Consider the following 26,314-nt stretch of genomic DNA (forward strand, 5'->3'; position numbering starts at 1 on the left):
CAGTTAGATCCCTACCATTTCTGTCCTGACAGAATGTGGGCCACTGGAGAAGGGAATGGCAAACCACTTCAGTATTCTTGCCTTGAGAACCCCATGAACAGTATGAAAAGGCAAAAAGATAGGACACTGAAAGATGAACTCCCCAGGTTGGTAGGTGCCCAGTATGCTACTGGAGATCAGTGGAGAAATAACTCCAGAAAGAATGAAGGGATGGAGTGAAAGTGAAAACAACACCCAGTTGTAAATGGGACTGGTGATAGAAGCAAGGTTCGATGCTGTAAAGAGCAATATTGCATAGGGACTTGAAATGTTAGGTCCATGAATCAAGGCAAATTGCAAGTGGTCAAACAGGAGATGGCAAGAGAGAACATCGACATTCTAGGAATCAGTGAACTAAGATGGGCTGGAATGAGTGAATTTAACTCAGATGACCATTATATCTACTACTGTGGGCAGGAATCCCTTAGAAGAAATGGAGCAGCCACCACGGTCAACAAAAGAGTCCAAAATGCAGTACTTGGATGCAGTCTCAAAAACAACAGAATGATCTCCGTTCGTTTCCAAGGCAAACCATTCAATATCACGGTAATCCAAGTCTATTCCCCAACCAGTAACACTGAAGAAGCTGAAGTTGAACAATTCTATGAAGACCTACAAGACCTTCTAGAACTAACACTCAAAAAAGATGTCCTTTTCATTATAGGGGACTGGAATGCAAAAGTAGGATGTCAAGAAACACCTGGAGTAACAGGCAAATTTGGCCTTGGAGTACAGAATGAAGCAGGCCAAAGGCTAATAGAGTTCTGCCAAGAGAACGCACTGGTCATAACAAACACCCTCTTCCAACAACACAAGGGAAGACTCTACACATGGACATCACCAGATGTCCAAAATCAGATTTATTATATTCTTTGCAGCCAAAGATGGAGAAGCTTTATACAGTCAGCAAAAACAAGATCGGGAGCTGACTGTGGCTCAGATCATGAACTCCTTATTGCCAAATTCAGGCTGAAATCGAATAAAGTGGAGAAAACCACTGGACCATTCAGGTATGACCTAAATCAAATCCCTTATGACTATACAGTGGAAATGAAAAATAGATTTAAGGGACTAGATCTGATAGAGTGCCTGATGAACTATGGATGGAGGTTCGTGACATTGTACAGGAGACAGGAATCAAGACCATCCTCAAGAAAAAGAAATGCAAAAAAGCAAAATGGCTGTCTGAGGAGGCCTTACAAATAGCTGTGAAAAGAAGGGATGTGAAAAGCAAAGGAGAAAAGGAAAGATACACCCATTTGAATGCAAAGTTCCAAAGAATATCAAGGAGAGATAAAACCTTCCTCAGTGATAAATGCAAAGAAATAGAGGAAGAGATTCAGTACCTGGTTTCAAAGCTTCAAAGGCAGGCTGACTCTTGTTAGGGATAAATGCAGCTTGTGACTTGAAGTTGAAGCCAATGCTCATTTACCATTTTGAAAATCTAGAGCTCTTAAAAGTTGTGGTAAATCTACTCTGTGTGTACTGTACAAATCCTGTTGTCTCTACACATCCTGGATGAGAGCATATCTATTTACAGAATGTTTTACTAAATATTTTAATATTCAGTAAAATATTTAATGTTTAATAATTTAATATTTCACTATTGAGACCTACTGCTCAGAAAAGAAATTCCTTTCAAAATATTACTGCTCATTGACAGTGCAGCTGGTCACCCAAGGGTTCTGATGAGGATGTACAGTGAGATTAATGTTTTCATGCCTGATAACACAGCATCCCTTCTGCAGCCTGTGGATCAAGAAGTAACTTCTCCTGTCAAGTCTTATTGTTCAAGAAATATATTTTGTAAGACTGTAGGTGCCATAGGGAGTGACTCTTTAGTAGGTCTGGGCAAAGTATTAATAGATTGAAAACCTATAAAAAATATTCACCATTCTAGATGCAATTAAGAACATTTGTAATTCATTGAAAGAGGTCAAAATATCAGTACTAATAGGAGTTTGAAAGGAGTGGATTCCCACCCTGATGGATGACTCAGCGGTTCAAGACTTTAGTGGAGGAAGTCATTGCAGATGTGGTGGAAATAGCAGGAGAACTAGAATGAGAAGTGGAGCCTGAAGACGTGACTGAATTGCTGCACTCTCATTGTGAAACTTAAACAGATGAGGAGTTTCTTATCATGGATGAGCTAAGAAAGTAGTTTATTGAGTTGGAATCTATTTCTGGTGACAATGCTATGAGGTTGTTGAAATGACAAGAAAGGGCTTAGAATATTACATAAACTTGGTTGATAAAGTGATGGTAGAGTTTGAGAAGACTGACTTCAGTTTTGAAAGGAGTTCTACACTGGGTCAAATGCTATCAAACAGCATTGTATGCTATAGAGATATCATTCATGAAAGGAAGAGACTTTGATGTGGCAAACTTCATATTGTCTTTCTGTAATTGCCACAGCCACCTAGCCTTCAGCAATCACTTCCCCAGTCAGACAGCAGCCATCAACATCGAGGCAAGTCCCTCCACCAGCAAAAAGATTGTTATTTACTAAAGGCTCAAATGATGCTTAGCATCTTTTGGTAATCTCTTCTCCAGGGGATCTTTCCAACCCAGGGATTGAACCCAGGTCTCCCGCATTGCAGGCAGATTCTTTACAGTCTGAGTCACCAGGGAAGTCCAGTAATACTGGAGTGGGTAACCTGTACCTTCTCCAGCAGATCTTCCTGACCCAGGAATCAAACCGGAGTCTCCTGAATTCCAGGTAGATTCTTTACCAGCTGAGCTATCAGGGAAGCCCCATCTTTTGGTAATAAAATATTTTAAAATTAAGAAAGGTACATTTTAAAAACATAATTCTATTTCACACTTACTAGACTATAGTATAGTTTAAACATAACTTTTATATGTACTGGGAAACCAAAAAAATCTTGTGACTTTCTTTTTGCAGTATTTGGTTTATTGCACTGGTCTGAAGCCAAACCCAGAATCTCCAAAGTATGCCAGTACATGAATGTAACTACCCTTCTTCTTTAAAATTTCCCAAAGCTTTATTATTTGGCTGTTGCCCTGTTCAAGCAATGAAAGTTAATTCAAACCAATAGCCAGCATTCATGTTAAATAGTGAAACTCTAAAAGCATTTACAATTAAGTTAGGACTAAGTCACTGAGGATACCTGTTGCTACCACTAATATTAAGACCAACTTGGAGTTCCCAGCCAATGCAACAAAATATGAAACTGAAAAATTATACCTATGGAAAAGGAGTTAATAGATAATAGTGTAATAAGACTAATAAAATAATGCTCAATAAGATGCCGATTTCAAAATAAATATCCATGCAATTGGAAGATTTAAACACTTAGGAATGCTTCAAGGAAGAAATGTGACTGATCTCAATGAAGAAAAACATAAAAGTCACTGATACAAAATATTTAAACATAAAAGGTGTATTTCTGCATGAAAATTATAGTTATTATAACTATATTTCTCATATTCTTCACAGAATGTAAATCATAAGTTTATCATGTTTTAGAGAGCCAGGAGTACTTAAATAGATGTTATTCCAGAACAAAAAGTAGAGAATGAGAATAATTTGAAAGAGCTTGATGCCAAGGCCAAGGGCCCTCTTAGCATTATGGTGTTGTAGACAGGTAGATTGTGGTATAGATGTAGAGATCACTCCATCAGTGGAAGAATTGAAGGCTGGGGACAGGCTCTAGGATCTATAAAGCTAAGTATATGATGAAGATGCTCCCAGACATGCACACACACGCACAATAGATGATCTGAATTATTCAATGATGGTGTTAAGAAAACTTATTAGAACAAAAGTATCAAGTTACGTACTCATTGTTATCATACTGTACACCAAAACTTATATCAAACAAAAATAAGACCTCATTCTAAACAACAAACCCATCGAAAGTTAGAAAATATGTGGTGGAAAATTGAAATAATTTGAGGACGGAGAAGAACTTTTCACATAAAGGATGCAACTTAAAATAGACATATTTTTGATTACATACAAATTTAAAACTTGTGAACATCTAAAATACCATAAAAATTAAAAAGCAAATAACAAACTGAGGGAAATATTTGAACAAATATGACCAAGTATTTTCAGAGAATTTATGAAATAAGGAACAAAGACAGATATTCTGATAGAGCAGTGGAAAAAGAGCTTATCCAAACCACAAGACTAACAATGTCCAAAAGCATAAAGTCTTCTGTCTCAATATTCATTTTATTTATTTTTCAACATTCATTTAAAAGAGTATCTTAAACTGAGATGAAATTTTTCTGCTTATCAAGGTCACAATTTTTTAAAAGCTTATAATTGCTAGGCAGAGTGTTAAATTGATAACATTTTTGTTATTGTTGTTGAAGGTAGAGGTAAAAAGTGATACAAAGACATGAATGTAAAGAAGACAAACATAGAAGGCAAAGCTTGCATCTCTGGGGCCACACTGAGGAGCAGCAGCTAAAGGAGGGGAGACCAGAGCCTCACATATAAGGAAGGCAGACGCAGATACTTCCCTGTATTAGCATCCTGACTGTGCACATTTTAAACATGTTGCTAAGACTTTTAAAGTCATGTTTCATTTCTTCAGCTGCAGGTACAAATGAGAAAAGAACTTTTTTAGTTGTGCTAAAGGCTGAAAGATATCAAGCTAAGGGCCAGATAGGACCTACAAGGCAGAGATATGGAAGCAAGCTAGAATTATTGCAGCTGTTCAAGGTTTTTCAAGTTGTTTGCATGAATAACTTTTCTAATTACCATGTTTCATGTATTTATTCTTGGGCCATTTCCAGTCACATGGGGACGTGCATGGTGCAGTGTACTCAATTTTGCACTGAAGTCACGAGACAGCAACCCCATGGCTTAATTCACTCTAAAATCTTTTAAAAATGGATCTTCACTTTGCTCATAACTTTCTATCAATAGTGTTAGATGTCAGTCAAGACATGTCTTATTCTAGGGCCCAAAGCTCTTGAATTATGTAAAAATTATTAAATAAGGGAAATTAAACTATAAGACTATAGTTAATCTGCACATGATTAAATCCTTATAATGGGTTTTTATATTATAGGCAACGTTCTCCTAGACTACACTTTACTTTCCTTCAGTTACTGTGGCACCTACCTGGCTAGTTACTCCTCCCTTCCAGAATTTGAACTGGCCCTCTGGTAAGTTGCAGCCTCCTGCAGAATTCTTTTCATTGGGTCACATTTTGATCGTATCCTTCTAGATTGTATCAAAGGACATCTACATGAAAAATCTGGAACAAGGAAAAGTGAAAAAAATAAAAGTCCTAATCATTGGCTTAATCACCACTTTCAGGCAGCAAATTGGCAGGGCAAAAGCTAACAGATTAACTACTGTCTTTCTCTTCTTATTAATGTGTTATAATATTCCTTTGTCAGGTAAAGAATACATGGATAATTACATAAAGTTTTATCTTTTCTTAAATCATATGATACCTTTGAATTATTTTATATTTTCCACTAATGTTGAAATTAAGATGTCCCTATATTAGAGCTCAGTTTGAAGTAATTATTTTTAGGGACATTAGAACAATTATATGTACAGAGAGTAGAACATCATACCCCATTTTCCAGCTGTAAAGAAAATACTTGTTAATAAGACTTGTTAATAAGTCTGGTCTTTACCGGGTCACTTCATGTGGCCACCTTCAAAGATGCACTCACTGTTCTATCCATAACATAGACTCCTTCTGGGGGAATTTGTCTTATTAAGGTGAAATATGGAATGTTCCAACGATGATTGAGAATACCCCTTACATACCAGCTTTTCTCGGGGTTTCTGTGGTGACTCAGCTGTTAAAGAAGCCACCTGCCAATGCAGGAGAAGCAAGAAACTTGGATTCAGTCCCTGGGTAGGGAAGATCCCCTGGAGAAGTAAATGGCAACCCACTCCAGTATTCTTGCCTGCAAAGTTCCATGGAAAGGTTCCAAGGAGCCTGGTGGGTGTCAGTCCATGGGGCTGCAAAGAGTTAGACATCACTGAGTGCTCTCACACACACACACACACACACATCAGCATTTCTCATGGAAGAATGTAATAATCTAGATTCAGAGAACAACATTTAGTTTATATAGAGTAACTTAAAAAAAAATAAAACAACTTTACTGACATATAATTGATGTATAATAAACTATATATATTGGAGAAGGCAATGGCACCCCATTCCAGTACTCTTGCCTGGAAAATCCCATGGATGGAGGAGCCTGGTAGGCTGCAGTCCATGGCGTCACTAGAGTCGGACATGACTGAGCGACTTCACTTTCGCTTTTCACTTTCATGCATTGGAGAAGGAAATGGCAACCCACTCCAGTGTTCTTGCCTGGAGAATCCCAGGGACAGGGAAGCCTGGTTGGCTGCCGTCTCTGGGGTCGCACAGAGTCGGACACGACTGAAGCGACTTAGCAGCAGCAAACTATATATATACAACTTGATGACTTTTGACTTATTCATGAAACCATCACCTTGACCAGGATGATGAATATATCCATCATCTCCGAAAGTTTTCCTGTGCTCCTTCAGATCCTTCCTTCAGATCCAGGTATGCCACACATACATGTGGCTTCCCAGGGTAAAGCACCCACCTGGCAATGCAGGGGACGCAAGAGACTCAAGGTTGATCCCTGTTTTGGGGAGATCCCCTGGAGAAGGAAACGGCAACCCACCCCAGTATTCTTGCCTGGGAAATCCCATGGACAGAGAAGCCTGGTGGGCTACAGTCCGTGGGGCCTCATAGAGTCGGCCGTGACTGGGCACGCGTGCCTGTACACCATTGCTTCCCTGCCTTCACCCCTGGGGAACCAGTGGTGTATTTTCTCTCACTCTGAGTTAGTTTGCGTCTTATAGAATTGCATATACATTATATACTGTTTTTTAAATCTGACTTCTTCCATGCTGCACAGTTATTTTAAATTCTCCCACGCTGCTGTGTGTTTCAAGAGTTCATTCCTTTGTATTCCATGGTATATAGCACAATCTGTTTACTCACTCACCTGTTAATGATTGTTTTAGGTTGCTAGGGCTGCCATTAACAAAGTACCACAACCTGAGTGGTTTAACCACGGAAATTTATTGTCTCAGTTCTGGAGGGCAGAAATCTGAGATCAAGTGTCAGCAGGATTGATTCCTGCTGAGCTACGATGGAGAATCTGTTTCTGATTGTGAATAACTGTCCTCATGTTCACATGGTGTTCTCCTTGTTTGTATATCTGTCTCTTAATTTCCCCCTTTCTAAGGTCACTAATCATATTGGAGTCGGGCCACACTAAATGACTTCATTTCATTTAGGAAAGACCCTCCTTCCAAATAAGGTCACACTCTGAGATACTGAGGGTGAGGACCTTAACCTATGAATTGTGGGAGACACAAATCCATCCATAACAATGCTTAAAAGATGAGGAATGAGATTTGTGAAGAGGAGAAGGAAGAAGATTCTAAGCAGAGAAAAAGTATGCGCAAAGGCCATGAGGTCAGAAAATATGGCAAATTTGAAGATTTAATTTAAGAGGTCGTAATGATGTAAACAAGAGACCAGCCATGAGAGGCAAGCCCAAAGGGACAGTGTGTGGCCAGTGTGTGATCATCCTTGTAAATAGTGACTGTGGAGTTTATCATCCAAATCTGGACACTTGTGAGAATGAAAGGGGTATGTTATTAATAATTAATGCAAAAGGATACTCATCCTCTGTGTAAGTCATGCAAGTTGGCACATCCTTTATCATAGAAGCAATGGGAGTCTATTAAGGGCTTTTACCAGGGATGTGAAAATGACATGATCAGTCTGCATATAAAGATCTTCTGGTCACATCAAGGAGGGAACATCAATTAGGAGGCTTTGGTGGTCCAGATGAGAGATAGTCGTGGCATGGACTAGAATAGTGAGCATAGGGATGCAGGAAAGTGGAGATACTTGGGAGGTGTTTAGGAGGCAGCACCATTGGGCTTGGTGACTGACTGAATGTTGGGCATGGTGCTGAGCGAGAGGGACAGTTGAGGGTTTTACCCAGAGCTGTGACTTGGGAAACCTGGGGACATGATGGTGCTTTTCAGAAAGATATAGAAGGCCTGGGTGGAGGGAGGTTGGAAGAGGCGTTTGGGGAAGATGAGTTGGGACAAGCTGAGTTGAGGGTGCCTCAGATAAAGAAATGGTGATGTCTAGTTGGCAGTTGATATATCAGTTAGGATTAAGGTTCAGTTGCTGCTACAGAAACCCAAATCACCCTAAAGAGATGGCATAAACAAGACAGGAGTTTTTTTCTCCCGTGTAGCAGTTTGGGTATGAGCAGCCTGTGGCTGCTCTGGGGGCTTACCGGTGTCTGGGATCTGTCTCCCCTGTTCTGTTGTTCTCACACTCCTAGGGTGTTGCCCTCATCTCTAGTCTAAAGTGGGGCACCAGCCATACATTTCTGGGAGCCACATGGAAGAGAAAAGTATAATGGGGAAAGCACAAACCTTTGTTGGACACGTAGCGTGGGAACTGCATGCATCACTACCACTTAGAGCCCACTGGCCAGCTTGGTCACAAGCCACAGGGAGCTACAAAGCATGCTGGGAAATATGGTCCTCACTGTGGGTGACCATGTACCTGGTTAAAAACTCGGGGACTCTGTTACTAGCAAGGAGAAATGGAGAATAGATTTTGAGAGACGCAGTTTGCCTCTATCCTAGATAGCTAGGACCAGAGCTCAGGAGAGAGTGCTGGAGGTTAACATTTGGGGGTTGTTAGATTAGTAGTCAGAGTGCTGAAAGTGGATAGGGCACCTACAAGAGAACCTTGAACAGAACCTAGAGGAATGCCAATAAAAGAGGCTGAAAGGGGAAAAGGGCCTCACAGGACATTCAGAAGGAGCAGTCATGGAGCGAGGACGGACAGGGGCATGGAGGTTCCAGAACGCACCTGAGCCTGAATTCTGAAGAAAGCAGAGCCTGAGGCAGAAACTCACATGCCCCTTCTTTAGGAGAGAGTACAGTTTCAGGAAGGAGGCAAGCTAGAAAGGGGGAGGGAGGGGAGGAAGAGAGCCGGTGTGAGCGCACATTAATTCACTGGGCACCACTTAGCTGCTCTGCCACAGGTGGTCTTTGGAGAGGCCTTGTGGAATACTGTGAACATGGACAGTCCCTGGGCCGTGACACAAGGGGCTGGGAAGGGGAGAGGAAGATATGGGAACTTGCCCACCACTCCTGTTACCCCATCAATCAAAAGTCCCCTGCACAGGGTATTAACTCCGCCCCACTTTCAGACTTAGTGCAACCTGAGGCTCTTGGTGTGTAGAGCAGGCATGAGATGAGGTGCAAGCAAAGTGGGCTCATGAAGTCAGTTGAAGCCTATGCAGTTAGACAGCCACCAAGTCAGCTAGGCAGAACAGGTGATCCAGGGCCCAGAAACAGCATGGGGCTGACAGTTAGGGGTTTCACGTAAGAGATTTGTAGACAGAGTCCAAGAGGCATCCCAGAAGGTAGTTGTGGTGAGCGGAGACCAGTCCTGTAGAAGTTAAGTTAGACAAGGACTGAAAAGAGCCTGCCAGGTTTGGGATGAAGGTGGATGTCAGTGGATCTTGGAGACAGACAGATGGGAGACAGATATCTATGTCAGTGGAATGGTGGTGATGGGGTGCAGATATCCTGGGATGAGGGGAGAACAGGAGTGAGGAAGACGATGCAGTGAGTTTAAACAACTCAGTCAGGGAGGTTGGCTCCAAGGGAAGACACATTAAAGTGTGAGATTAGGGGAGGGATTTTTTAAAAGATGGTACAGATGAGCACTTCAGGGTTGACAGAGAGGAGTCAGGAGAGAGGGAGAGCCCAAAGGTGCAAAAGAGAAGGAATAATGGGTAAACTAATGTTCTTAAGAAGTCAAGACCTGTAGAGTCCAGAGCACTGGTGGTAAAACTGGCCTTAAGCAGAAGAGAGGATATGTCTTCCATTGTAACAGAAGAGAATAAGGAAAGAATGATACAGAACTTGGCAGGTTGTCACACTTGATCTCAGAAATTTGGAGGAATTGTCAGCTGATAACCTCTGTTTTCTTCATCGAAATCAAGGCCATTTACTGAGAGTAAAAAGGAGCTGGAGGAGTTAGAGCCTTCAGGAAAATGGAGAATATTAAAAATCAGCACTTTAGAGAATAGGAAAGAGAACCAACCAGAGAAACAAAGGAGGGTTGGAGGTTGTATTGAGGGTCCTCGTAGGTGGTAAACATGAATTTATAATATCACCGACACACATAGTCCTGTGATATTTGTTTCTTTGTTTCAGCAGCTCAGGTTTTCAGCCATATCCATCCAGGGTTGATGTGTTTTCCCAGGCATCTGAGGCAGAAAGAAAAAATAATCCAGGAAATCAGTGATACCAGCAAGAGATTAGTTAATGTGATGGATGGGACCTCTGTGATGGGGATGGAAGGAGGTGGAAGCAGGAGGAAGCCAAGAGACAGGGTGAACTCCACATAATTTAGTTCTAGTTTGCAATTCACAATCCTGAGTGGAGTTCTGGCTCCTTGTGAGGGGACAGCTCACATGAATTTTTCTTCTGTTTATTTTATCCAGCAAATGACCTTGTTCATGATAGGCATTCAAGATATTCCCTCAAGTGGGTAAATGAATTAATCTGTTTTAAAGTACTAGTATTATGATTTTTGTTTGTTGTTAAAGGGGCAAAAACCAAACAATGTAACCGAGCATAACCCTATGGGCTCTTCCAGGGACAGGTGGTAGTGGTTTAGTCCCTAAGTCGTGTCTGACTCTTTGAGACCCCGTGGACTGTAGCCTGCCAGGCTGCTCCATCCATGGGATCTCCCAGGCAAGAATACTGGAGTGGGTTGCCATTTCCTTCTCCAGGGGATCTTCCCCACCCAGGGACTGAACCCGCATCTCCTGCATTGGCAAGTGGATTCTTTAGTGCTGAGCCACCTGGGAAGCCTACTGTGATTTTTAAAACTCAGTAAATGCTCAGCTGGCATCAGTGCGTACAGGGCATCTCAAGTTATAAGGAGTACTCATCTGTAGTACGAAGCGATTTAGGCACCTACACTTTTCAGCACATGCGATGGTACTTTCCACTTTCTAGATATAAATGGGTCAAATCCAAATTTGATAAGGAGCATGAAACAGCCTTAGTAGCACATTGCGAAGTAATATTTTAAAATAATTGTCTTGCTTTCCTAGGAGGGTACACTATAATTATAAGCATAATTATTTTAATCTTGATATTAAGATAATAGATTAATAAATTATATAATAAATTCTCAAGTTATGTAAGTTGTTTTCAAGTTTTGGGAATAGCCAAAAGTTCATTCAGGTTTTCATTCTCTCTTATGGAAAAGCCTGAATGAACTTTATGGCCAACCCAATAATTAGATATATGTTCTCAAGACATGAAATTCAAATGAATTATTTTTCACCAAACTCAACTTTGTCTCAGGAACTGGGAATCAGGTGTCATTCTGTGCAGGAAGTCACAACCCGGTGTAGATGTGAGCCAGATGACTTTTAACCCCATGAATTGGCGCCAGCTGTGCTTGTCAAGTCCAAGTGCAGTAACCGTGTGGGCCATCGAAAGAAGTAACCAGGAGCATTATCTCAAAGCAAAGTAAGAGACTTCATTACAACATAGCAAAGTGGGGATTTTTGTTTGCATTCATGTAACGGGATTGGGTCGATTTGGTGAATTAAATGGCTTTATACACACATCTTAAAACATCTTTTCCCATACTTTGGAGTGGTTGGTTGCATTTTGAAGGGACTCTCTTTAACTTGATTTCCCATCGAGTTTAAATATCAACCTTATCACAACATGGTTTAATTTTCCAAAATTGTATTTACTCTTGCCATTTCAAAATATGCCTATTGTATTAAATATATATGTATTTCTAAAAGAGCGTGTTTTTTGTACCTATTATTTTGATACCCAATTGAAATCTCAAAAATAAGAACATTTTAGATATGGGAAATGTATAGATCATATCTTCAGTCACATTGTCTATAAATAAGAGGGTCGTTGCGTGTAGTGAAGTCATGGAATTGCCTATTTCGATAGGATTGGGTCAAAGAGAAGTTAAAAGACCAATGTCCTGGTGATAGCTGATGATCATGGTACCTTTGTTGAAAAGAGTTCAAAGACTTAAGGTGGTCCTGAGCCTACCATTCTCTCCATACTCCCCAAAGTCAAAGACTAAGGGGACATTGGACATGCACATTCTTGAAGTTGCAGATTTGAAAACCTGCCTTCTTAAAGAGAAATGTAAAGCTAGTTAATTAAGTTTTCAAACTGGAGAACCCTAAGAGAGGCACTTCTTTCTCCTCAGTATTCTTTATGTCTCAATTTCTTTTTTAAGATAATTGATTGAATAGCCAAATCTGTCTCAGGGCAGAGTTGACAACACTGTACCTTTTCATAAAGTGGATAATGCCTCTATCAGATCTTTGCCAGGGCAGGCAAGTAATTTATCGCATTTTCTTTTATTTCCCTTGAATATTTTTCTCTAGTTCTGAATGTTGAGTTGTGATTTTTCTATAAGAAAATAAAATGAGAGGTCAAGTAAGTGGATTGTCCTGGATCAGAAAACAAGCAGGATTTGAAAATACTTAGTTAAGCCTTACATTTGAGTGGTAAATACTATTTTTGCATGATGATTTTTCAAAATTATTCAACAGAACCAAGGACGTTTTGAACTTAACACTAAAGCTATGAGTTCTCTAAACTCATCTTTATAACCATGTTATAGTTTAAAAGTAAATATATGGTAAATCTGAAAATAAATTCCTGATACCAGAGGTTGTAAAGGTAGCTGAGTTTAATCTACATATATGTTAATTTTGGTCCATGTATTTTTATTGGAGTTAGTTACCAATATTTAAAATTTGAGAAATTTCTCATCAATTCCAGATTATGATATTCTCTTGAAATCTTGAAATCAAAATTCTCACAATTCAGCAACCCTCTTGGTTAGAACTGAGTGGCACCTGCCAGCTTTAGGAGGTGTGTACAGAGAAAAAATTCTTAGATTTTCTGTTTCTTTGTGAGAAAAAGCCTAGTTCTTCCCTGCTGTGTTTTTCTTCCTCATGAGTCTCCTTTACTCTCACAATGAACACTTCATTTCTAACATTTGTGGAGGAAGTTTTCCCCTCTACACCAAACAATTCTCCGTGATACCAGCTGGGTGTTTACGATTCGACTCAATTCTGACACTCTACCCAGAGGTAGAACCAGATTCCACAGGCTAAGGGTTCGGTCCTACAAGACTGCTCTCCCCCTTCCACTTCAGATGCTAGCTTCAGACTAGGTTGTTACCTGTACTTCCGACTAACCAGCTACAGATTACAGATTTCAATGACCCACTCCTGGGGTTACATTAATCTGCAAGAACAAGTCACAGAACTCAGGACAGCACTTACTGACATTTACTAGTTTATTGAAGGATATGATGAAGGATGCAGATGAGCAGCCAGGTGGTGATACATGGGGTGAGGTCTTGGAGGGTCTTGAATGAAGGAATTTCTGTCCCATTTCTAGGAGTGGGTTAGACTGCATCACCCTCCCAGTGTATGTGTTCACCAACCTGGAAGCTCTCCAGACTCCCTACCATTACATGATCAATTATTTGCTCCATTTCTAGCTCCTCTGCTCTCTCTGGAAGATGGGAGTAGAAACTGAAACTTCCAAGCCTCTAGTCATGGCTTGGTCTTTCTGGTGAGCAGTACCCATTCAGGAGCCTTTCAGGAGCCCACCCAGAATCACCTCAATAGAACAAAAGAAGCTCCTAATGCACTTAGGAACTTATAAGAGTTTCAGGAACTCTGTGCCCAGACAGGAGGGAAAATCCTTTCCCGTCTGCCACAGTCCCACCTGGTCACACAACACTAGCCTAACCCCTGGCAGCATTCAAGTTTCCAATTTCTGCTTTGGATACTAACTTTTAAAATGTTTGAAAAATCCCTATGTACTTGATTCATGACTGTGGATTACCTGTCCTTTTATGATAAATAGTTTTAAATCTACTCTTTTACTTTTGAATGGTTTCTGTTAGTTTTTTTTTTTTCATGAGTTGTAACACCTCCCACTTTGCTTACCACTTATATGAAGCAGTTCTATCAATGACTAGTTTCTGTTAATCTGATTGTTCTGATGTCTTTTTTCCCCCGACAGGTCAGTAAAACTGCCTTTGGAAGATGGATCCTTTTTTAATGAGACAGATGTCATTTTTCCCCAGTCGTTGCCCAAGGATCCTATCTATGGACCTGTGCTCCCTGTGTCAGCCATTGCTGGACTTGTGGGTGAAGAGGCAGAAACTTTCAGGGTAATGACCTGGCCCCTCTCCTTGTGTGCCTGTTGGCTTTCATGACCATCCCATGAGACAGGCAAGATAGAGAGGATCTTCCTGGTTTTTATTACAGATTAACCCTGGAGACCATGAAAGATGAAGGCTCTGGAGTTCTGAGTTTGAGTTTGAGTGACTAGGAAGATGATGGCCCTTGCTAACTGAAGCAGGAGGCCTAGCTGTGATTTCAGAGTTGGACATACTGATTTTGGAGTGCTGGATGGCATCCAGGTGGAGATGCCAGGTGGACATGGGCAATGTGGACCTAGCGTCAGAGAGAAGGCAGGGCTGGAAACGAAATAAGTTAGAGTTACTACTGCAGAGAGGATAGTGGGAGCATGGAGCATGGGGTGGGGGAATAAGTAGGGGGTGAGGGAAAGGAGAGAGGGTGTCAGGGAAGAGAGCCAGAGAGGAAAATGTCTGCAAAAGACAGGAGGAAGAAGTAGAGTCTGAAGAGGCACAGTCACTGAAATAGGAGAAAATCCAGGAGAGAATGAGGCCCTGGAAAACAGTGGAAGAAAGTTTCATAAGGGAGTTTGCCAACAGTCACTCATTATTTTTTTCATTCAGCAGATACTTACCAAGCTCCTTGTGTATAACAGTCACAGTTTTAGACAACAGGGTCATGTGGTAACCAACCAGGCATAGGCCTACCTCTCGGAGCATCCATTGTATTAGGGAGACAGAGACAAGACATCAGTACCAAAAGTAGAGATAGAGTAAATCGTTGCAAAATGTGGCAAGTGTTATAACAGGATAGATGGGAGATGGGGGTGGAGGGGAGGGAGAGATCAATAGGCTGCTCAAGGAAGGCCTCTGGAGGGATGACTGAAGGACGAGGGGCATTCCTCCTGCTACAAGCTGGGTGAAGAGTGTTCAGGCAGAGGGCACTGCACATGCAAAAGCCCTGGGGAGAGAAGAGATTTCAGTATTCTTGAGGAGCTGAGAGGAGAATCCTGTGGCTGGAGCACAGTAAACAGGGAGCTGGGGAGTAAGGCACAGTTATGGTCAAGAAGGAGGCCCGGGGCAGAGAGTGACACCTGCAGAGTCTTTGGGGTGAAAGTAAGGAGCTGGATTCTGCTGCGGCTCTGGAACCTGCGTGTGTGAACACTTGTGTGAAAGCTCCAAGCCAAGGAGAACGGAAGTAGAGATTCCCAGATGCTTCTGACCACTGCAGAGCGTTAGGCTACAGATGTTTCAAATAGTTCCGTGTAATAATTAGTTTATGAAAAAGTCTCTGGCAAGCAAAATTTGTATGCCTATAATATTTCTTCTAAAGGATGATAGTTACTCACTTTTCCTGATTACAGAAGGTAACTAATTCCTGTTAATAGTTCAAGTCTTAGCCTTGGAAATGCAACCACACTCAGCCACAGTGGGGCAGCAAAGTAAAAACAAACGCGTCGGCCTTCAAGATTTACAACTGGAAAATATGTTTCTATGTTTAGTTTTTGATACCAAAGAAGCCACATTTTCAACTATTTCAACCCCATCATTCACCCTGTGTACCAACTTCATGGATCCTACATAGAGCATTTAAAATTCAGGCAATTATTCTTATCATTTAAAAAATGTCAAGTAAGAGAAAAGATTGTATGCTCTTAGTATTTCCTCTAAAGGATGACAATTATTCACTTTTTCAAATTATAGAAAATAGCTAATTCTTTTAATAGTACAGGAAATGCCTATACTTTTAATAGTACAGAAATGCCTTCTTTAAATACTTAAATATGGAGTTACCGTTTTTTTTAAATGCTCATAATAAACAGACATATTTCTTTCCTAGGACTTTGTAACTCAGTACATTTCAATTTTTTCCTGAAAACAGAAATTTAATATTAAAGTTTGACATCTCTAAATTATACAGAGACTGTTACTAAAGCCATTTATTTTACATTTAAATTAGAAGTCAATTTTGTCACTATTTAATTCTTTCATCTTATAGATAAATAAGGTGAAAAAAAAATTGCTAACACATTGAGTAATGTCTATACGAGTGAAAGTGTAACTAAACTTAGATCTCAAATGTCTTGATTCTATTCCTTTGAATGGAATTTCTTGTGGCCCAGTACCAATGGCAAAGAAATTAGTAAGGATTTGACCTATTTAAAGGTCTTAAAAATTGACAAATGTGGATTTTTATAAAATTACAAATATTAAATAGTCCCCTTATCTCTCTTGTAGCTAACGGTAGAAAAGCACATAATAGGCCTTTAAATGGGCAGGTATCACATTACACAACTTATTTGGGGCATTAGAAATGGTATCTAGTAGTAGCGTGGGGGAAATCAAAGGCAGATGTTATCTGGGCAGAAATTGTATCCAAGATAGTGAATTTAATCTGAAGTGTCCAGTTTTCTTTTTCCATCGACCTTGAAAAAAAAATTGCTAAATAGAAATTCCTCTTAAAGCTCAAGTATTGTGACACATATTCAGATGCTTACATTTTCTAAAGCAATATTAAGTTGGGCTTGAATATTTTATGTTTGGTCTTCAAGTCATCAAAATGTTTGATTCCAGAGGACTGAGCAAGGATATGGTGTTACCAAGAAATACTTTTAAACACTGTCGGCACCTTTTCTTTTAAAATTTTCAATTTCCATAACTGAAAATTATTCTTTCTGCTTACACCGTGTAATATCACATTCATTTTTAAATGGCACAGAACATATTTATTGATGAAAGAAAATAATAGGAAGACAAGCCCAGGTTTATCTTAAACAAAACTGCACACAGTACTAGTTTAGTACACTAAGGCAAGAAAATTCCAAGTTTTAATCCTCACCCTCTGAGGCATATATGTTCACTAACATGATGAGAACCAAATATGTGTGGTTTTTAAAAAAAATTTCAAGCTCATTGCCATACTAGGAAAGAGCCTTTCTTTTTGTGATTTATAGTCAAATGTCATCAAGACAACCAGGGAACTTTTAAATTATGAAGATTACATAATGGTGGTCACTAACTCTTTTCCCTCTGAGTCAAATCTCAGTTAGATACCACAAAAATGTCATTGATCAGCAACAGTTTAATCCTTTTGAGTGATTTTGTCCATTTTTTATGCCCACTGGGTGGCCAAATTGTGGCTCAAGTTTTATTTTCTAAGGATTCAAGGCTATGGGGAGCATGAAATAGACCAACCATACATTAAAGATGACAAGATGACCTGGCCTTTAAAAAACTTATAGTGAGAAGCGCTTCTGTACATGAAGGACTTATGCTTTCATAGTTCATGGTCCATTTCAAATGACAATTCTCTCTCTGTGCATTTCCTTCACTCCATCAGGAAGAACAAAGTGCTTTCTTGTAGGTTCTCTTGTAATATTTAAATACTCTTCTGCTATAAACTACCATGTTTTCTGATTCTGATGTTTGTTGATAACTACTTCTCCCTCAATAGGTGATTGTCCTATTGAGAAGAGGGATAATCTTAGCAATACAAGATATCTCTCTGGTACAATATATGGTATATAATCAATACCCAGTAAATGTTTGTGGAAATACTAAAATGCAAAAATTTGTATCCGTTGGGAATCCAGTAGAATAATTACTTTGGCAGGGCTACCCCTGCTTTACCTTTCCTAAATTAAAGAGCAGTGTATGCTATTTAAATAACTGAGTATTTATTACAATGGTGGCCTGCATTGTCAAGTTTTGAATGGACAAAATGGCTATTTATATGGGTTTACCATATTCCCCAACCATGAGACCTATTCCAACTTCCCCAGCTTTATTTTTCTCTCACAGCACTTTCAACACATAATATTTTATTTATGTATGTATATATAATTCTTTTTCCTTAATTTCTTTTTGCTCTGTTTTCCTGCACCAAGATTAAGTCCCATGAGGGTATATATTTATATATATATATATTTTTTTTTTTTGGTTTGTTTTGTTCATTGCTACATCCCTGTGCTTAGAACAGTGCATGATATGTAAATATTTGGTAGATGAATGAATAAATGAATGAAATAAATATGGATCTCTCAAAGATATAAGAATTCTATTAATTTGGCCATTGGCTTATTAAAATGTTTTCTGTTCCTATGGCTATAAGGATGCCTAAAGAAAACAAAGCTGTTATGTTGTAGCTAATGCAATTCTAAATAATAGTATAGTATTTAAAAAACCCTCAGATAGTACTAAATGTTTTGTTATAAACAAATATGTAAATAGATAAATAAGAGTAAAGTGCAGGATGTTTGACTTGTTTAAATAGAAAGGAAAGAATGCCATGCTATGTTACTTTATAGTACCCTGAATTCAGAATCTTAGTCAGCGTTTTGGGGGGCAGAGGTGAGAGCGCGTGTCCAAAATATTTTACCCCCGGGAAGATAACCAGGTGGTCCAGGACTTTCAAGGAGGCCTGCTCTGTGTGGACAGAAAGGGGGAGTGGCCTCTCCCCTGCTGGACAGAATGTTTAAAGCTACAGGGGGCATAACACTGAGATATTATCATCAAAGGCAGAGATCAGCAAACTATCACCTGCCTTTATGTGACTTCAAGCAAGCTAAGACTGTTCTTTTACATTTTTTTCAAGTGTTTAAAAAAAAAAGAAAGGGATATAACAGAGACCTATGTGGTCCACAAAGCTTATTTTTCACATAGTCCTTTACAGGAAAAATTTGCCATAGACCCTTAGTTTTAGTTCCCAAAGCCAGTTTTTCTTCTAGGTACATTCCATAGATTTTGTGCATTTCTCTCTGAGTTTTCCATGGAATCAAAGTCAGGTAGGATGTTTCATGAACTGCGGAGGCGTTGAGAACCTGACCAGGGGTCCTCTTCTCATCCTCCATTACAGAGAGCTAAGCAGAGGATTGGGGCCAACCACTCCATAGAAAAATCACATTCATGCCCCCTGCCATGAACCAGGAGAGAAAAGGTTGACCCAAATCTTCCTCAAATGGGGTGACTTTCGCTAAACAATGGCTTTTTTAGGTCCAAGATATCAAAAAGTCCACCAAGAAACAGCATACAAATTATTACTCAAGACTTCTGCAAAAAAACTATGACACTAGAACTCTCAATGTGTTGGCAAAAACCCCTAATATTTTTCCTAGGGAATTAAAATGTAGAGAGAGAAATGGAGCAGGAAGAAGTTCATTTAGCTCTGGGCAAAGGGCAGGACCAATAAATGCATGTAGACACATATTAATTTGTTTTCATCTTGGAAATTGTTTTTGTTGAGTATTTCTCTGGCTCTTAGGCATGACTGTTGTCTTAACACAAGGTTTTAAATCTTTCCTTGAAGCCTAAAGACGATCTGTATTCTTTGCTTCACCCGACTATGCACTGTTGGACTCCAACAAGTGACCTATACATTGGCTGTGAAGAGGGTCACCTTTTAATGGTTAATGGAGAAACTTTGAAGGTAACTGTGCTTAATAAGATAGAAGACGGATCACCAAGGGGTAAGAAACTGCTTTGCTTATCTTCCCAGAAGTGTAGCCATTGGTGATGGTTTTCCACCTGACAAAGGATGTTTTGTTCCGTATTTTTCTCTTTTTAGAGACGTCTTTGATTCCTCCTTCTTCTTTATCCTCTAGGTAGTTACCAAGTCCTCTGGGTGTTTCTTTTAGCTACCTATATTAAGTGTTCTATGCTCTAGACTTTCTACTCACTCTATATACATATTTCACATAATCCTTAAAACAAGTTCATAAGGAAATACATTTTTATCTTCATGATATAGATGAAGAAATGGAGGCATTAAGAACTTAAGAAACATGCCCAAATTCACATAACTAGTAAACTATAGAGCTGACACCTGAACCCAGACAATAAGACTTCAGAGTCCAAGTTCTTACTATGCTGTATCCTTCTGCATACATAGGTGCTCAGTTGCTCAGTTCTGTCCGACTTTTTGTGACCCCGTGGACTGTAGCCACCAGGCTCCTCAGCCCATGAAATTTCCAGGCAAGAATACTGCAGTGGGCTGCCATTTCTTACTTCAGGGTGTTTTCCCCACCCAGGGATCAGACCTGCATCTCTTGCGTCTCCTGCATTTGCAGGCAGATTCTTTACCACTAGTGCCACCTGGGAAGCCCTCCTCATAATATGCCTGTTTAATCAGCTAATATGCCCTTCCTTGCCTTCCACAGTAACTCTTTCTCCACGAGACCTTCCTTTAGGACCAACTGCCATCTTGAAAATTACTTTCCGTGGGCTCACTAGCATTTCTGAGAGAATCTGATCTGTTCTCCTTAGATCAAGTGTCCACTCCTGGTCCCATCAGAGTTGTCCTGGGTCAGAGAAGCCAATATCACCTTGTGTGAAGCTGCATGTAGACACTTTGAGAAGGGAGTCTCACCAGGGCAAGTTCTCCAACCTGACCAATGCACTTTCCACTCTAATTCTTCTTATTCTTTCACACCCTGATTTCTGCAGCAACCATAGAGCTGATTTCGTTGAGCTCAATCCATAGTCGACCCAAACCAGGCATCCCATCCCTGCCAAACTGCCCTTCTTGAAGACCATTTTCCACATTTAACTCAAGGATGACTATGGCTTAATTTCAAGCCCTCTCTGATCCTTTCTTACCTGCACCATTAATATTATTTTTGACTACTCCCCAGTATGAGTTTTCTGATCTAGCCAGTCATTTCTTCCCATCATTTCACAGACATTTCACAGCCAGCTCATTCCCTTGTCACCTTTCACTCTGAATCCTCCAGTTTGCAGCTCAAACACCACATCCTACAGCAAGTCTTCCCCATCTACACATCTTCATATACTCCCTCTCCTGTTCCCTGACTCACACTCCACTGTGAAAGTAGAGCCATTAGGTTCAGCTTTCCTATCCCAGCCTACCACACTCCCCCTACCTCACTCTTCCCATTACTCTCATCTGTACTCTCCAGGCCTGGGCCACCCTCTGATCTTACGTTCACAATGCCATCCCTCAGCTCTCTAAAAAATAAGTCTCTCTTCTGGCCGGTCATTCCAGTTTCAGCTCTCCCACTTGAGCCTCATAGAAGTTCTCATCATTCCTGTACTCTCTCTAAATACTGCCTCCTGGCATTGGGAGTTACCTTTGTCTAGGATGCCATGTCTTCCTCTCTACCTAGTGAAATTATCCATTGTAGAGCCTCTGTGTCCTCACTCCAACCTATAGGCAAACTCAGGTGCCCCATCTGGGGTTCCATCAGACTCACATCTTTGTTATAGCCTCATCCTCTATCAAAATATAATGCCTCCTGTGCCTGACGGTCCTTCCCACTCAGTCAATTGATTTGCTCAGTTGTGTGTGATTCTTTGCGACCCCATGAACTGCAGCACACCAGGCCTCCTTGCCCATCACCAACTCCCAGAGCTTGCTCAAACTGATGTCCATCCAGTTGGTGATGCCACCCAAACATCTCATCCTCTGTCATCCCCTTCTCCTCCTGCCTTCAATCTTTCCCAGCATCAGGGTCTTTTCAAATGAGTCAGCTCTTTGCAACAGGTAGCCAAAGTATTGGAGTTTCAGCTTCAGCATCAGTCCTTCTAATGAATATTCAGGACTGATCTCCTTTAGGATGGACTGGTTGGATCTCCTTGCAGTCCAAGGGACTCTCAAGAGTCTTTTCCAACACCACAGTTCAAAAGCATCAGTTCGTCAGCGCTCAGCTTTCTTTATAGTCCAACTCTCACATCCATACATGACTACTGGGAAAATCATAGCCTTGACTAGATGGACCTTTGTTGGCAAAGTAATGTCTCTGATTTTTAATATGCTCTCTAGGTTGGACATAGCTTTTCTTCCAAGGAGCAAGCATCTTTTAATTTCATGGCTGCCAGTCACCATCTGCAGTGATTTTGGACCCCCCCAAAATAAAGTCTTTCACTGTTTCCATTGTTTCCCCATCTATTTGCCATGAAGTGATGGGACTGGATGCCATTTTTAAGCCAGCTCTTTCACTCTCCTCTTTCACTTTCATCAAGAGGCTTTTTAGTTCTTCTTCACTTTCTGCCATAAGGGTGGTTTCTGCATATGTGAGGTTACTAATATTTCTCCTGGCAATCTTAATTCCAGCTTGTGCTTCATCCAGCCCAGCATTTTGCATGATATACTCTGCATATAAGTTAAATAAGACTGTCTTTCCCACTAGTCATCAACTCTGAAGTTAGGAACAGTGACTTCAACTTTGGCTCTATAGTTTAATCCCAGAGATTGCTAGAGGGTAAATTGGCACCTCTTTGTGTTTGTAAAGTGAATTATAAAACAATATTTCTCATTTCCAAATTCCTATTTTGCGATGTTTTATACAATTTAGGACTTAGTTGTATATAGTCTTTTTTTTAGCTATACTGCACAGCATATGGGAATCTTAGTTCCCCAATCAAAGATCGAACCTGCGCCCCTTGCAGTGAAAGTTGAGAGTCTTAACTATTGGACCTCCAGGGAAGTCCCTGTACATAGTCTTTTATTGCTCACTAATTCCATCCTATATACTATTTCTTATCATTTTCATGATACATATATATTTTAATAACTTTTGTTTAACTTCCAAACAAATGTTTTCTATCTTCTTTCTATCTTCAGTGTCCTTCAATGTGGAGGACACTGGTGCCTTTGAGTTGATATAAGTGGCAAATATATAATCTCATAATCAACAGCCTCAAGGTATTTATATTTTATTGAAGAGAATAAGACAAGTTGACACATAATTGCAGCCAGAAAAATCAAGATGTGAGGAAAGCGTCATAAAGCTCTATGGGAATTCAGATGAGGGAAAAATGCCAAATTAAGTCATGTTGTAGGTGGCATTTGAAATAGCCCTTAAAGGATAGGTTCACAGGCAGAGGTGAGGGTAGGTGAAATTTTGGACAATGGTGTCTGTGTAAACAAGAAAACATGGGGAAGGTTGGGAAACAAGAAGTTGTCCAGTTGGTCTGGAGCATCAAGTGTTATGCAGAAATAGTGGGAATAAAGGCACATCTAAGTGATACCACATCTGACCTTGAATGTCTGACTAAGGTGTTTATACCTAATCCCTCTGACAGTGGAATGACATCAACTCCTGAGTGGAGATGTACCCCAATTGGAACTGTGCTTGCGGACATAAATTATCCATCGTTTAGGAAAGGAGTAGCTGTAAGCCGCAGGCATCTAGACTAGGCCGGAGTCATAGCAACGGACTTTGGTGGCAGTTGGATTAAAGAGAAGAAGCTACTGGGAGGTGAACAGTCTTTGGAGGAAAGGGCACTATGCTTCTTAGCATCTGGCAAAATGCTGAGCAGGTAGTATGTGATAAATAAAAGTCTGGCAGGTGTCTCTGAGCCTTTGATCTTGTAGTTCTTGCAGCTTATCTACATAAAAGCTAGTGTGCTTTTTGTGATGTTCCCCCAGGACAATATTTTATTAATAACAAAGATCTTATAAATCTTGTTTTATTTTTACTTTTAAAAATCCACTATGTTTTATTTATTGAGGTACAAATTTGCATGCTATAAAATATGCAAATCTTAAGTATAAAGCTTAAAAATGATATAGTTTTTGTCTTTTTTTCCCCCCTGGCCTTTTAAAATCTCTAATTTGTTTCCTTAAAAAAGGAAATATATTTACTATATAATTCCACAATGTTACTCCCATAGATCTGATGATACAGAACATAAAAAAAAACTTGTGTGATTTATCATTAATCATTAATTAATCATTATCATCAGTAACCATTGCAAAGCAGCTTTTATTCTTTATTGTTTGAGAGGCATCATAGCATATATTCTGATAGAAAGTTGATCTGTAGAAAAAGGAATTACAAAGAAATGAGTAGTCCTAGTAAAGCAAGTGAGACTAATTACTCTGTATGGTACTTTTAATTATGTGTCCCCTGTTTTACTTTGTTTTTCTTTCCCAAAGTTGAAAGAAATCTTATCAGTCCAGTCACCATGGCGTATCAGAAGGGAGGCGTGCTTGCTTCTGGAATTGTAATGTATTTTTTTCTTCAAAATTAATTGCTTTCAAGAAAATATATACCTGAAGCTAACACAATGTTGTAAATTAACTATACTTCAATTAAAAATGGTTAAAAAATATGTCAAATGGAAAAAGAAAATATACAAAATTTCTATTTGCTGCCATTTACTATGATGAACCATAATATGTGATACCAAGTTCTGTCAGTTTATTAATTAAAATTCTTTTGTCAGGGGTGCTATTATAAAACTTTTTATTACAAATAATATATATATATACAAAATTATAGAAAACATTATAGTGAACTATCATATGTCTGTCTTATTGCAAATAAACAAAAATAAAATTTAAAAAATCCACCACCCCAAAACATACACACACACACACTCAAAGGAGTCAAGTCTTCCAGAGTTCACCAACCAGTAAGTGGAGAAGCTGGAAATGGAACCCAAGCGTGGTAACCTCCAAAGTCCTTTCTCTAATTTTTTAGGGCCCGCAGCTTCAGTAAGTAAGAAAAGGGGCTACACCATATTACTTTTCCATGTGGTTGTAATCAATGCTAAGGTTTGAAGCCAACCTACAGTAAAATCTCTGGTCTACTGGTAGCTGTCCCAAAACACTGTTAGCTTCGTCTCTTCTTTTGCCACAGATCACACCTCTAGGAACCTAAGGGCAGCTGCGAAATGCTGTCAGAATGAAAGCTCCACCAACAGCAAGCAGTCTGGAGCTCATAAACCTACATTTAGTTCACAGTCTCCTCTCCCCAACCTTGCAATGGACTACCTCCTTCTACATTTAGTCTGCATTTGTCCTTCTCAAGTCACCCTTGGTGGGTTGTTTTTTTTAAATCTAGTTTAAAGGGAAGCCTGGAGCGTCTGCTCTGGTGAGGGATGGAGAGTGATAATGAGCTTGGAAGCACCTTGCATGTTTTTCCCCAGGTCCCAAGTCCGAACCAAGCCATCTCACAAATACCTCTTAGTCATTAGGGGGTCTAATCTAGAAATGACGGCGAGTTTGCCCAGAATTTTTTCATTACTGTAAAAATAACTTAAGTTCTTCTTGAAAGTAGTTAAATTAACCTAAAACTGTTTACAACTTACTGATCAACATTTAACCAACCCATTTTTACTGGATACTTGCCCTGTTTCTAGCACTGTGTGAAAACTAGAAAGGAGAATACAAAGGAAATAAACAGCACACTCCCTACCTTTGAGTCATTTAGAGATTTAAGAATGCACAAAATAATAATTAAAGAACATGCATGAAGGCTAAGGTCCTTTGAAGTAAGGAGACTGCTGAATACCAGCCACACAGTAAACTCTGCCTCACCTACCCCACGCCCTTTATCATGAAGAATGTGGCAAGGTGATAAATACTAAAGAAGTTCAAAGAAAGTAAAATTAGTAAAATTAGTAAAATTTTAGGTAATTGAAAATGTGTCAGAAAAAAAGATAAAATTAAAAATTGACCAGGAAACATGATTAAAAATTGGCTAAATAAAGGGAAGAAGACAGAGCATTCTAGATAATGTAAATATAGATGATGTTTCCAAAAATGAACAGTAAATGCTAATCAATAAATCTTAGCTGATTTGATGAGGAAAGTATACTATGCATGGACTGAGACTAATTTCCTTCATTTATCTCATTGTTTTTGGTTTCTAGGATGGCTTTGTGTATTCTTTACTTATTAAAGATACAAATTACAAAGTAGAGGATTTTCTTGAGGTTGAAAGGCCGGTGGAACATTTGATGTTTTCTCCTAGTTACAGAATGTTGCTGATTCAGACAGACAAGGTATGCTAGATGGTGATTTCTTGATAAGTTTTCAGATATTATTATTATCATCATTGCATGACAGGAATGAAGGGCAGAATGTGCTGCATAATGATCCATTGCTAGTCAAGACTCTTTAGCTTGCAAATGAAAAATCAGCCAATTTAAAAGTCCAGGCAACACTTGAGTGTTTGTTTCTTCTTTTTGTGCATATATAACTGAAAGCAAACAGGGAATTGCTATAAATCTGGGCACTCCCGTGTTGCTACTAGCCTTGTTTTTCTGCC

At 39.6% G+C, this 26,314-nt stretch overlaps 1 protein-coding gene across 2 annotated transcripts in view; it reads left to right on the top strand.

Moving 5' to 3' along the window:
• Positions 1 to 26,314, top strand: part of CFAP43 (cilia and flagella associated protein 43) — a 101,118-nt gene that overhangs the window by 6,559 nt on the left and 68,245 nt on the right. For both annotated transcript variants that reach the window (XM_010859400.1, XM_010859401.1), the window contains exons 3-8: positions 5,088 to 5,184; positions 11,459 to 11,626; positions 14,183 to 14,333; positions 19,606 to 19,765; positions 24,196 to 24,263; positions 25,917 to 26,048. In XM_010859400.1, the coding sequence (XP_010857702.1) occupies positions 5,088 to 5,184; positions 11,459 to 11,626; positions 14,183 to 14,333; positions 19,606 to 19,765; positions 24,196 to 24,263; positions 25,917 to 26,048 (776 nt within the window). The remainder of the gene's footprint in view (positions 1 to 5,087; positions 5,185 to 11,458; positions 11,627 to 14,182; positions 14,334 to 19,605; positions 19,766 to 24,195; positions 24,264 to 25,916; positions 26,049 to 26,314) is intronic.

The sequence above is a fragment of the Bison bison genome, unplaced genomic scaffold, assembly GCF_000754665.1.
Source record: "Bison bison bison isolate TAMUID 2011002044 unplaced genomic scaffold, Bison_UMD1.0 scf7180017864456, whole genome shotgun sequence".
Lineage (NCBI taxonomy): Eukaryota > Metazoa > Chordata > Mammalia > Artiodactyla > Bovidae > Bison > Bison bison.